Consider the following 13369-nt stretch of genomic DNA (forward strand, 5'->3'; position numbering starts at 1 on the left):
TAGAAAAAGTACAGTGGAGAATCTCAAGTCTGTCTCACACTTCTATTTACATCACTACATGAACAACAAATTGTTCAGTTTGGTTCTGTACACACTACACAGATTTCATGTAAATGTGGTTGTCATTACATACATTTTTCAGAGTGAATTCTGCTGTACGATGCATTTGTCACACTCATTAATTACCAAACTTTGTGTATAGAACATGATTAGGCACTCAGAAGAGGAGTGACAACTGTATTTAGCTGCAGTGTGTCAGTCGCCATTATGTACTAATGATAAGGTCTGAATATAAAGAGCCTGTTACCATCTTGATCTCCCAGTTGACGTTCCACTGTTTCATGTTGCTGAAGCGCCAGGTCTTGATGGCATCTCCTGTGCTGGCGTCCATACGGATCAGTCTGTTGTAGGTGATGCCAATCAACTCATCTCTCTTGCTCCCCTGAAACCTAATCAAATTCCACAATTATCAACAATTAATCTGATGCTGCAACAACATTATAATCAATAACAATTGAAAACGATTCATAATCAACTAGATTCATAGTTGACATTGGCCTGACAAATCTCTCTAAATCTCTCTAATGTTTAATGGACATGCAGACATTACAATAAGACAAACTGTTAGCTAGATAGCAAGATGGCCAGACAGACTGTCACAAAGGTAGTCAGATAAAATGTCAGATTGATAGCTAGATAGATAGAGAGTAGAGGTGTATCTGTTCACTCATCTCCCTTTCGGTTCGGTTCACGATACTGAGCTCACGGTTCGGTTCAGTTTATGATTCTTTAAACTAAGCCTGAATCAAGAAAAGTTAAGATTGAAAGTTATTAATTTTATTATTATTATTATTACTACTTTAAAGACAAATGCAAAACATTAAAAATTTAGCACCATTATTAAAAGTGCTATATGATCCATCAGAGATGTACTGGGATTAAAAATCAGCCTAGAACCAGGCAATGGTGACACCAAACTGAAATATTAGCTAATAATTTGCTTTGCTGAAAATATGGGATAATGTTAGATACATATGCTGCTTACACACTGTTATTAATAACATACACCGATCAGCCACAACATTAAAACCACCTGCCTAATATTGTGTAGGTCCCACTCGTGCCGCCAAAACAGCACTAACCCACATCTTAGAATAGCATTCAGAGATGAACAACAATCATGCCATGGTCCAAATCACTGAGATTACATTTTGCCCCCATTCTGATGGTTGATGTGAACATTGACTGAAGCTCCTGACCCGTTTCTGCATGATTTAAGCACTGCACTGCTGCCACATGATTGGCTGATTAGATAATCGCATGGATGATTGTTGGTGCCAGATGGGCTGGTTTGAGTATTTCTGTAACTGCTGATCTCCTGGGATTTTCACACACAACAGTCTCTAGAATTTACTCAAAACCAAAAAACATCCAGTGAGCGGCAGTTCTGCAGATGGAAACGCCTTGTTGATGAGAGAGGTCAACAGAGAATGGTCAGACTGGTTTGAACTGACAAAGTCTACAGTAACTCAGATAACTGCTCTGTAAAATTGTGGTGAGAAGAATATCATCTCTGAATGCTATTCTGAGACACGGGTTGGCGCTGTTTTGGTGGCACAATGGGGACCTACACAGTATTAGGCAGGTGGTTTTAATGTTGTGGCTGATCGGTGTATATTTAAAATATTTTTAATTAAAGCTGTATTTTTCTAAAAGTCATGCACCTATATCCATTTTGCAACAAAGGTTTGTCATTACTGCAAACCAGTCTCCTTTAAACTTCAAAGACTTCGAACGAGCATGTATGCATCCATGTCAATCAAACAGAGCGAAATTGTGGGGAGCACAACTGTTTTGATTAAACTATGCCATTAGACAAACTTTTATTTTTAGAAAAAACAACCATAACTGAAATCCTACATTCAATGCAAGAAAAAATATTTTATAAGAAGTGTAACTGTACAGAGTCCCTTATATTTACAGAATAAATATAGTAAAATGTATATGTTATGTATAAAATTGAAGAAATAAATCGACAGATTAACTGATTCATCAAAGAAATAATCAATAGATTAATCACTTATCAAAATAGTCAATAGTTGCCACACTAAATGAATCATAATTATTAACAATGACAATATCTGATTAGATATCATGAATAGATGATGCAAACATCACTCAAACTTTAGTCAAAATATTTGAGAGAGTTAAAACAGGTTATAGAAGACACTCACTTGGCAAGAAAATGGGTGATTCCAAACTCTGGCAAGGACTGCCACGCCTGTATGAAGCGCATCTTGGCCTCAATGAGGCTCATCTGGGCCACATTCTGATGGGCTTCCAGGATGCGGGCTGAGATCTGAGGATCACACACAAAACCATTCATTCATACAAATTAAACTAAAAAGCTTCGTAACCTGAGCACAAAGTAACACTTAACACAGACGTACTGTTCTCAGGAGACATGATTAGATCCCACAAACCCAGTGAGAGAATCCAGCAGTGAATTAAAACACTTCTTCATTGTTTAAGTGCTTCTGTATTCAATTACTACAGATTTCACACTAAACACCTGACAAAAGATGTCTCCTCTTTAAGCATTCCTTACAGTTAGTACTTTTGTACATTCATTCATAGATGCCATTACATTCCCAGCTACCATTGTTTAGACCTTAAAGGAATATTTCACCCAAAGATAAAAATTCTCTCATCATTTTCTCACCCTCATGTCATCCCAGATGTGTATGACTTTCTTCTGCTGAACACAAACAAAGATTTTTAGTAGAATATTTCAGCTCTGTAGATCCACACAATGGAAGTGAATGGTGATCAGACATTTGTAGCTCCAAAAAACACAGAAGGAAACAGAAGTAATCCATACAACTCCAGTGGTTAAATCTATGTCTTCAGAACAAATATGATAGGTGTAGGTGAGAAACAGATTAAAATTTAAGTCATTTTTACTCTAAATCACCACCTTAACTTTCACTTTCAGATGTGAAAGTGAAACTGAACAGGAACCACATGTGACTTTCAGATGCAAAAGTGAAAATGAAAGTCACCCACACCTATTATATCGTTTATGAAGGTTGGATTTAACCACTGGAGTCTTATGGATTACATTTGTTTCCTTTGTGTTTTTTGGAGCTTCAAAGTTTTGGTCACTATTCACTTGCACTGTATGGACCACCAGAGCTGAAATATTCTTCTAAAAATCTTTATTTGTGTTCCGCAGAAGAAAGAGTCATGCACATCCGAGATGGCATGAAGGTGGGCAAATAAATGATCATTAAATAATAAATAAAATAATTTTTGGGTGAACTATACCTTTAAAACCTCATAAATAACCTTTTCAAATACAGTGGCCCCAAAAGGTATTGGGACTCTTCAGACACATTTATAAATGTCTCACAGCTTTAGATACGAAAGCACATGGCATAAGCGCTCAAATGCTGCTAGAGTTTTGCTCAGAACTATCTTCAATTTTCTGAGCCATTTTTGCTCCATGACTTTTAATCAGTAGGTGATTTTGAGTGGATGTATGAAGTCAGTTCCCCTCAAGTTCACACAGGTATCCTAGCAGAGTAACCACAGGTGGAGTTCAGTACATTCACATGAGACAGTAACGTTTGACAATACTGCAATCTCAACACTAGATCTATTATAAGGTTAAATCAAAGTAACTTCTTTTGTGACATGTTTAGTTAGAAAAGTGTGCTAGTGCTATATTTCTTTAAAATAAATATCACTTGCTTTGATCCTTTCTTATTTAATGACATTAAGACATCTTAAAGTGTGACTCGAGTGTCCAAACACGTTTTGGGGCCACTGCAAGTAGAAAAATGAGCGCAGTCACTGAAGTCTCCACTTGATCAATTATTTGACTTAACATTTCAAAAGAGATCAGTTTACAGTTCAACTCAACACTAAGCAAAGCAATAATTTGACATATTTTAAGGAATCTTCCAGGTTTAATACAAGTTCATTTGTGATATAATGTTGATTTCCACAAAAATAATTGTGACTCACCAATCATTTCCTTAAAAAAAAAAAAAAAAAAAACAAAACAGTACACTGTTTAAAAAGTATAGCCTTATATAAAGACATAATATAGAGTCATATACATGTTAACATGAATTTAGTGTGATAAAATCGCTTACCTTATTTATGTAAAGTTATATCTACTTTTACCACTTTGTTGTCATGACGACGTAACGCAGGTCAAGGATATACATTTTCACAAGCTTTTATCACACTAAAACCATGTTAAAATGATAAATGTTTGCGTCTTTTAGGTATATTTTGAAACAGTAAATGAGGGCCGAAATTATTTTTTGTGGCAATCAACATTATGCCACAAATGCTGTTGATTAGCTTGGATTGAACCCTGAATATTCCTTTAACAAAGTCCTTTACTGTCAAGTCTGATCTCATAAAAATTACATGACTTTGGTGAAATCTTTGCAAAATGATATCATGTGGTTCCTTTCACATATCGCAGCCTTTCTGAGGGGAAATGTCCACTGTATGGTGCTGAAAGAGAGTTAAATGTTCTCCCAAACAGATGAGATTTTTAAAGGAATATTCCAGGTTCAATACAAGCTAAGCTCAGTTGACAGCATTTGTGGTATAATGCTGAGTACATCAAAAATTCATTTTGACTCGTCCCTCCTTTTCTTGAAAAAAAGCAGAAAACTGTGTTCCAGTGAGACACTTACAATGGAAGTGAATGGGGTCAGTTTTTGTAGGGTTTAAAAGGCAGAAATGTGAAGTTTATAATTTCATAAAAGCACTTACATTCATTCTTCTGGTAAAACTTGTGCATTATTTGAGCTGTAAAGTTGTTTAAATTGTCACTTTTTATGGTCATTTTAGGGTTTTAGGATTTACAGTCACATCTTCATGGTAACGAGGTTGCAAAATTGGCTATAACGTTGCACAGAAAAGGTTAGTAAGAGATTTTATCACACTAAAATCATGTTTACACGCATATCCTTTATGTCTTGTGGCTAAACTTTTGAAACAGTGAGGATTTTAATATTCAAAAATTGGCCCCCATTCACTTCCACTGTAAGTGCCTCACAGGAACACAGATTATTTTTTTTTTTTTTTTACAAAAATGAGGGTCCGGTCAAAATAAATTTTTGATGTAATCAACATTATGCCACAAATGCTGTCGATTGAGCTTAACTTGTATTGAACCTGGAACATTCCTATAAGGTTGATACTTTACAGAGTTTTAAATCAACAAACCAACCTCCCAATCCTTAACCTTAAACCTAAACCTAACCGTTAGTGTCAGAAAAAGCAAATGTGCAAACATTAAACATTTGCGAACATGTCACCTTAGGCTTTCTTCGGGCAAACAACTGCTCTTGGGGAGATGACAGTGACTCAAAAAATTAGAAACCAACAGAAAATGTGATATTTTCAGTGTGCTATTGCTATAAATGGTAAGTGGTTAAAAGAAAGACCACTGGAATAAATCATCACACCAAAATTACTTCATTGTAACCAGTGTTAGTGAAAGATATTTAGCATGACAAGCCATAAACATTTACCACAACCAGCTGTCAAATGATTTACTTACCAAGTCCCTGACAAAGCCTGGCTGAGGGTTGAAACAGCAAGAGAACAGAGATGGAATAAAGGAGAAGCAAATAAATCAATAAAGCAGCAAACAAGCACACACAACAGATTCAAAACAGTTAATGCAGAGAGAGAGAGAGAGAGAGAGAGAGAGCAGGCATAGTGCAAAAGTGAGTATAAGGCAGGGGAGACTCGTGTAGGCAAGCTGGAGAGAAGAGAGTGCAGAGGAACATTCATCAACACAGCACAGATGAGAAGGATGCACTGGAATCACATACATTAAACAAGACTGATATGATGTCCAGCAGTGTTGCCAGATCTTGAAAGAGAAACAAGCGATCTGGTCTGGAAAAACAAGCTCGAAATAAGCAACTTGCCTCACCAAAACAAGTGAAAATAAGTGACCCTTATTGGTTAGTTAGCGGTCGGAATCATGGTCTAAATTTCATTAATCAGCATAGAAAGATTAATGCTCACAGAATTGACAGAATATAAAATAATATCTTTCAATAAATGTAACTTTAGCATATAAACATATACCCCAAAATTATTTAAAGTATTTCTCACATATAACTTGCCATCTAAACTCAATTAATAAATCTCACATTTTTCTGGAGTCTTGAAACAACGTTATACTGCTTAAATAACAGATATTGGGATAAAACAAAAGGGAGAACACTCTCATTGCTCTTTACAGGGTTCCCACTATCATAGAAAAAAAATGTAAAATATATTAAAAGTCAATAATTCTACTCTTAATATTTCATGAGCTTGAAAATGCTCATGTGTAGAGTAATTGCAATCCATAATGATGTCACATTTGTCAGTGAATGGAATTTCCATGTGAGGAAAACACATGGAAATTCAAAAAGGGTGGGAACCCTGACTTAAGCTGTAATAAACCAGCTGAAACCGAAATTGATCACAAACTAAGCGTTGAATAAAAATAAACTGCATGAATAATTTTAATTTCAGGACTGCTTCTCCACCAAACTCTGGTCAAATCAAATTTTTATTAATGCAATATATCTGTTTAACCAATCAGTGACTTAAAAACACTGGATGAATTAACTTTTACCAATAATATTCTCCTTTTATATTTCCCTGTTGTCATTGTTGCTGTGATCAAGGAAATTCATGGAATATTATTCATTGTTTGAGTGACAAGATTGCAAGACGGCAGTGTTTGCTGTGTTCTACACATTGCAATTGCAGAATAAACAGAAAAGGGCAAGAACCCACAACACAGCTCTTTAACAACAGATGACTAGAGCACCCTCATCACATAATTACATAAGTAGTTGTATCTATATATTCTTTGAATGTGGTCAGAATCCGTTCCTGACCACCTCTGAATGTGGTTTCAGTGATCCAATCATGATCCGATCACAATGCATCTTGGGTGCATTTACACCTGTCATTTAATGCGGGCAAGTGCAATCTGATAGCAATCCGATCACCGATAACGCAAGTTAATGCAAGGTGTATATGGGGCCAGAGTGTGATCGTTTCACTTAAAGATAAATAAGGTTATTAATAAAACTGAGGAAAGCTATTTTATGATGTTCAATGTGTTCCTTATTTTTGCCTGAAGTTTGATGCCTTTGAATTAATACTTATGTATACCTGTATATCTATTTTCTCTAGGTCTTTGGTTAAGAGTTAACAAGAGTAACAGAGGATAACACTGTAGCTACAATATGTGAGGATGGGGCAACAATTTAAAATAAAAAATAAAATAAATTCTATGACTTACACTGAACATATTGTAGCAAAAATTATTCTTATTTGACAATTATAATGCTGGTACTACTAAAACAGCATCTTCATCTTCTGTTTTATTTTAACACACAATATTCCGGACAGCTAAAAGAATACACCATAAAACTTAAGTAATCTAAGAAATATAGTAGTAATGCTATTCCTTTGAAAAGTGTCCTTACATTAAGTGTTTGATTGTTAAAAATAAAGTGTTTGAAGTGCCCAACATTCTGATGTATTGCATTAAATTGTCACCGATCCTCCACAAAATTTCACAGTGAAGAAAACTTGCTTCCTTCTGCTCTGACAATGTTCCCCAACTCTGAGGATTGTTTTTTCCAGCAGGACAATGCTCAATGCCACACAGCCAGGTCAATCAAGATGTGGATGGAGGATCACCGGATCAAGACCCTGTCATGGCCAGCCCAATCTCCAGACCTGAACCCCATTGAAAACCTCTGGAATGTGATCAAGAGGAGGATGAATGGCCACAAGTCATCAAACAAAGTCGAGTCGATTTTTGCACCAGGAGTGGCATAAACTCACTCAAACAGCAGTGTGAAAGACTGGTGGAGAGCATGCCAAGACTCATGAAAGCTGTGATTGAAAATCAGGGTTATTCCACCAAATATTGATTTCTGAACTCTTCCCAAGTTAAAACATTAGTACTGTGTTTTTTATAAATGAATATGAACTTTTTTGAACGGCATCTTTTTTGTTATTCTGACCAGTTGTCATTTTCTGCAAATAAATGCTCTAAATGACAATATTTTTATTTGGAATTTAGAAGAAATGTTGTCAGTACTTTAGTAAAGCTCTAAAAACTCCAGCATGTTTAAGAAGTAAACAGTAGATAGAAAATCACCCCAGCATCTCTATGCAACAATAAGAGGGGTCCAAAGTTCAGCAGAGCTGTAGTTTATCATTAACATGAAGCACGATCTCAATACACTCTACATATGAAACCACTTTGCTCTGGATTCCACTAGGTGGCGACACATACAAGAGTTGAACTCCAGTCTGTAAGTTAAATGAGAAATCTTTGTCTCCCGAAGTTCAGTGCTATCTGATCCACATCCTGTGGGAATAAAAACAGAGATCCCCAGAGGAATCCGTCCAAGAGAAGATATTGAGCTTGAATAATGGATGAATAAGAGTAAAACACTCTCACAACTGCTGTCTTCTTCCCACATTCTCAGGAAAGGCTTGTTTCCTGTATTTTGTGAAGACCCCACCCCAGAGCTCCTCAAACTTTCTTCCAGTCATAAGCTGGTGGGGGAGCGAGTGAGAAGGGACAACAGGAAGCCCCCCCATCCCCCCCAGCATCACAGGGGTTGGAGTGAGTCCAGGGCCACTGTAAAACGACACCAGCAGCAGCAGCAGCAGCAGCACACAGGAGCCTCTGTTGACTCCCACACACTGTCCCTCCCCAAATACTTCCACTTTGTTTCTCAATGAAGTATAAAAACACAACATTATTTTGAAAGGTTGAACCAAATGCTCTACTGTGTGGCCATGTCATAGCTATTAGAGTCCCACATTTTTAAGCATACAAATACTACCGTTACCACTCTTTTCCAGGCACCATTTTCCAGGAGAGTTTATGTGCTACACAGTTGTAAAATTTAAACAAAAACACAAGAGAGGTCATTAAAATTCTGGTTATTAGAAGGTTATTTTTTCAAAATTCCTTATTCAACAATTTAAGTAAATTTCATCATCAAAATGGTGTCTAATCAAATGAATTTTGTATAACTTTAATGAAATGAAAACAGAATTATTTTAATTAATTCTTTTCAACATAACATTGCATTTTTTTATCAAATGAAGTACTTTTCTACAAAAGCCCAGTGTGATTATTAAACACCAAAAAACTGATTTCATTCAAATAAATATATAGTCTGCATGTGCTGCACGCTTCAGAGCATTCTGCTGACTGTCATTACTACAAACACAGACACACCCAGAGCACACATGATGCTCATGATGAGGTGTTTTCATCGCACGAGCGGCCGGCTTCACACATTCATTTTGAAGCATGCAGCACATGCAGATTATATATTTATTTAATTGAATCACAGCCTTTTGTGGTTTAATAATCACACTTGAACATATCAAGATTTTAATAAGATTAGTTTTGCATTCAAACATTAATTTTCGTCCCAAATGTGTCAAATTCTGTGACATTCCGCATTTTATAGCTAATGCAATTTTTACAACTGGATTCAGTGATTCCATCAGTGTTTTCCACATCACGGATCACGGCGGTATAAGCAGACTCCGATCGTTGAATTATTGAAAATTAATTGACATACCGAGGTATAAAGGCCGCATCAACACGCTACCACCTCAGGGTGTGAATAATTCTTTTTTTTTAATCTGCAGCCGACAACTCGAGTAAGGGGGTTATTACACTTGGTCACTTCACATCTGGACATGGTTTGAGACGTATTCCACATGCTATTCGGTCAAGTGTAAAAGCATCTGGTTGTTCAAGCCACATATTTTAACCTTACTCCGGCCAAGGGGCCTGGGTAGCTCAGTGGTAAAAGACGCTGGCTACCACTAGTTCGCTAGTTCGAATCCCAGGGCGTGCTTAGTGACTCCAGCCAGGTCTCCTATGCAACCAAATTGGCCCGGTTGCTAGGGAGGGTAGAGTCACATGGGGTAACCTCCTCGTGGTCGCTATAATGTGGTTCGTTCTCGGTGGGGCGTGTGGTGAGTTGAGCGCGGATGCCGCGGTGGATGGCGAAGCCTCCACACACGCTATGTCTCCGTGGCAACGCGCTCAACAAGCCACATGATAAGATGCGCGGGTTGATGGTCTCAGACGCGGAGGCAACTGGGATTCATCCTCCACCACCCGGATTGAGGCGAATCACTACGTGACCACGAGGACTTAAAAAGCACACTGAGAATTGGGCATTCCAAACTGGGTAAAAAAAACAAAAAAAAAAAACAAACACCTTACTCCGGCCAAACAGCACTTTGTCAGCAAACGTAAAAAAGCGACACATAACAGCTGTTATCGAGTGTTTGCATAGGGCTCACATAAATCATTAAACAATGACAAAATAAGAACTAAAGGCCGGTTTATACTGCATTACACTGCATACAGTAAACAGCCAAAATTGTATTGTATGTATTACATTTTATGAATAAACAAAGGCAATGCAATTATTGTAGTATTAAAAATGAGTTCATCAAATTATATAGTATTTATGTACGTATAATTTATTATATGTTGCCTGCAATGCTGAGAGACAATTAATCAGGCATAGACTGAATGCTTGCTTGAGTCGCTTTAATAATAATAAATAAATATTGCAGCATACTTTGATGCTCTGTGCTGAATTTTAAATAAATGCTTGCTAGGCCAACACACAATGGGTGTCGTTTTAAAGCTTAGAATTTTTGCAATGCATACAGGCAATATAACCAACTCTTAACGGCGGCTTTTTTAATCTGCTGACAAATTAGAAGTGTTCCGTTTTCATAATTATTGAAATACGATTATTTACTGTACACCATACTGTCAAACAAATGGTAAAAACATCATACAGATCAAAAAGGTCTCGAGTAGAATACAACAAATATTGTTTCACTCACAGACCAAATATACAGAGTAAAAGCCCAGAGATAAAGCAGAGTTTATAAGCTGTAAACAGATGTTTTTTGTCACGTTTTCACTTGTAACTACATGAAATAAAGAGAATATAAAATCAGCAGGTGTGCACCAAATATTAAACTAATACTAATACAATGTGACAATCACTGACCAGTGGACATTTTGCATAAATCGTATGATTTCTCCACAATTACTCCATAATCTTAGAGAAAATGTGACGCTACATATTCATACTGGGGGACGGTTTCTACGGATGTTACATTTTAGGCTACGCAGTAACACCTGTAGTTATACATAGCCTACACCGTAGGTTCCACGCAGCAGGATAAATCGGCATTAAGGTGCGCTGTAGGAGAGGCAAGCTTTTTTCTTCATTTCATCGATGCAGCTCGCTGACAAAACTGAAACTAAAAACAAACAATAAACACTGCTGCCACACTTGGATATCTTGTCTACGAGAGGCCCAAAGGGGAAAAAATACAGCGTGTGCGCACATACACAACACACATGCGCAGGGGGTCAAGTCACTTGGGAACAAAGAAATAATCACATATTGGAAATTCGCTGCCTGGCATTAGCGTAATCACAGAAGAGAACTCTTTATTTGCATATGGCATGGGAATCAAAGACATTTAGGTGGCTAAGTGTAAATGAAATGTGCAATTTCCAATCGGACAGCAATTCGGTCAGTAAAAACACAAAGTGACCAAGTGTAAATACCCCCTATGAGAGCATTAAGGCAAATTATATGTTTAACATGTTTGCATTATATTTTTTAATAGCGTCACTGATTCTACAGTAGCAAAAATGTCAATTCATTAAGATCGACTAACGTTTTAATACCATCCCTGCTTTAAAGTTCAATAGCAATTTGAACAGCAAATGGCATTACAATTCAGTGAATAATTTTTTTTTTAACTGTCCGTTTCAATAGATCACTTCAAAACTCTTATTCAATGATTGGTTCGCGTCATCGCTCAATGCTCACAGAAGTCTCTGTGTGGCATTTTTCATGTATTAAAAAGTTTTGGTAAAATATATTTAGGTAAACATTGCTGATCATTATTATGCATTATAATATTGGTTCACATAAATGAAAACAGTTAAACATCATTCATCCTAGTGTTAATTTAGAAAACATGACTTGATTCATTTAAACTAGAATTTTACTATAATTAAAATTTTGAATCTACTGTACATATAAAGGTCCCTCAGATTGAAAAAAAAAAAAAGACGCTTTTCAAGCGATAGTTTGAAAATTCTCTCATCACTTTCTCACCCTCATCCTAGATGTGTGACTTTCTTTCTTCTGCAGAACACAAATGAAGTTTTTAAGAAGAATATTTCAGGTCTGTAGGTCCATACAATGCAAGTGAATGGTGATCAAAACTCAGAAGGTCCACATATCACATAAAGGAAGTATAAAAGTAATCTATAAGGCTCCAGTGGTTACATCCATGTCTTCAGAAGCGATATGAGAGGTGTGAGTGAGAAACAGTCAATATTTAAGTCCTTTTTACTGTAAATCTACACTTTCGCATTTAGCCACCTACTGGTCGGGCCTGGTAAAAGGTGGAGATTTATAGTAAAAAAGGACTTAAATATTGATCTTTTTGCTCACCCACACCTATCAAATCGCTTCTGAAGACATGGATTTAACCACTGGAGTCATATGGATTACTATTATGATGCCTTTGTGATTTTTGGACCTTCAATTCCATTGTGAGGACCAACAGAGCTGAGATATTCTTCTAAAAATCTTCATTTGTGTTCTCCAGAAGAAAGAAAGTCATACACATCTGAGATGAGGGTGAGTAAATGATGAGAGAATTTAAATTTTTGGGTGAACTATCACTTTAAATTTCAGAGCAAATAAATAAATAATGAGATATACAGGTGCATCTCAATAAATTAGAATGTCGTGGAAAAGTTCATTTATTTCAGTAATTCAACTCAAATTGTGAAACTCGTGTATTAAATAAATTCAGTGCACACAGACTGAAGTAGTTTAAGTCTCTGGTTCTTTTAATTGTGATGATTTTGGCTCACATTTAACAAAAACCCACCAATTCACTATCTCAACAAATTAGAATACATCATAAGACCAATAAAAAAAACATTTTTATTGAATTGTTGGCCTTCTAGAAAGTATGTTCATTTACTGTATATGTACTCAGTACTTGGTAGGGGCTCCTTTTGCTTTAATTACTGCCTCAATTCGGCGTGGCATGGAGGTGATCAGTTTGTGGCACTGCTGAGGTGGTATGGAAGCCCAGGTTTCTTTGACAGTGGCCTTCAGCTCATCTGCATTTTTTGGTCTCTTGTTTCTCATTTTCCTCTTGACAATACCCCATAGATTCTCTATGGGGTTCAGGTCTGGTGAGTTTGCTG

General features: G+C 36.6%; 1 protein-coding gene across 2 annotated transcripts in view; it reads right to left on the bottom strand.

Annotated features, from left to right (window-relative positions):
• LOC127410946 (fermitin family homolog 2-like) overlaps window positions 1-13369 on the bottom strand; it is a 131707-nt gene that overhangs the window by 3817 nt on the left and 114521 nt on the right. For both annotated transcript variants that reach the window (XM_051646228.1, XM_051646229.1), the window contains 2 exons: window positions 2235-2359; window positions 308-449 (listed from right to left, as the gene is read on the bottom strand). In XM_051646228.1, coding sequence (XP_051502188.1) covers window positions 308-449; window positions 2235-2359 — 267 coding nt within the window. The remainder of the gene's footprint in view (window positions 1-307; window positions 450-2234; window positions 2360-13369) is intronic.

This window comes from Myxocyprinus asiaticus, chromosome 20 (assembly GCF_019703515.2).
Source record: "Myxocyprinus asiaticus isolate MX2 ecotype Aquarium Trade chromosome 20, UBuf_Myxa_2, whole genome shotgun sequence".
Classification (NCBI taxonomy): domain Eukaryota; kingdom Metazoa; phylum Chordata; class Actinopteri; order Cypriniformes; family Catostomidae; genus Myxocyprinus; species Myxocyprinus asiaticus.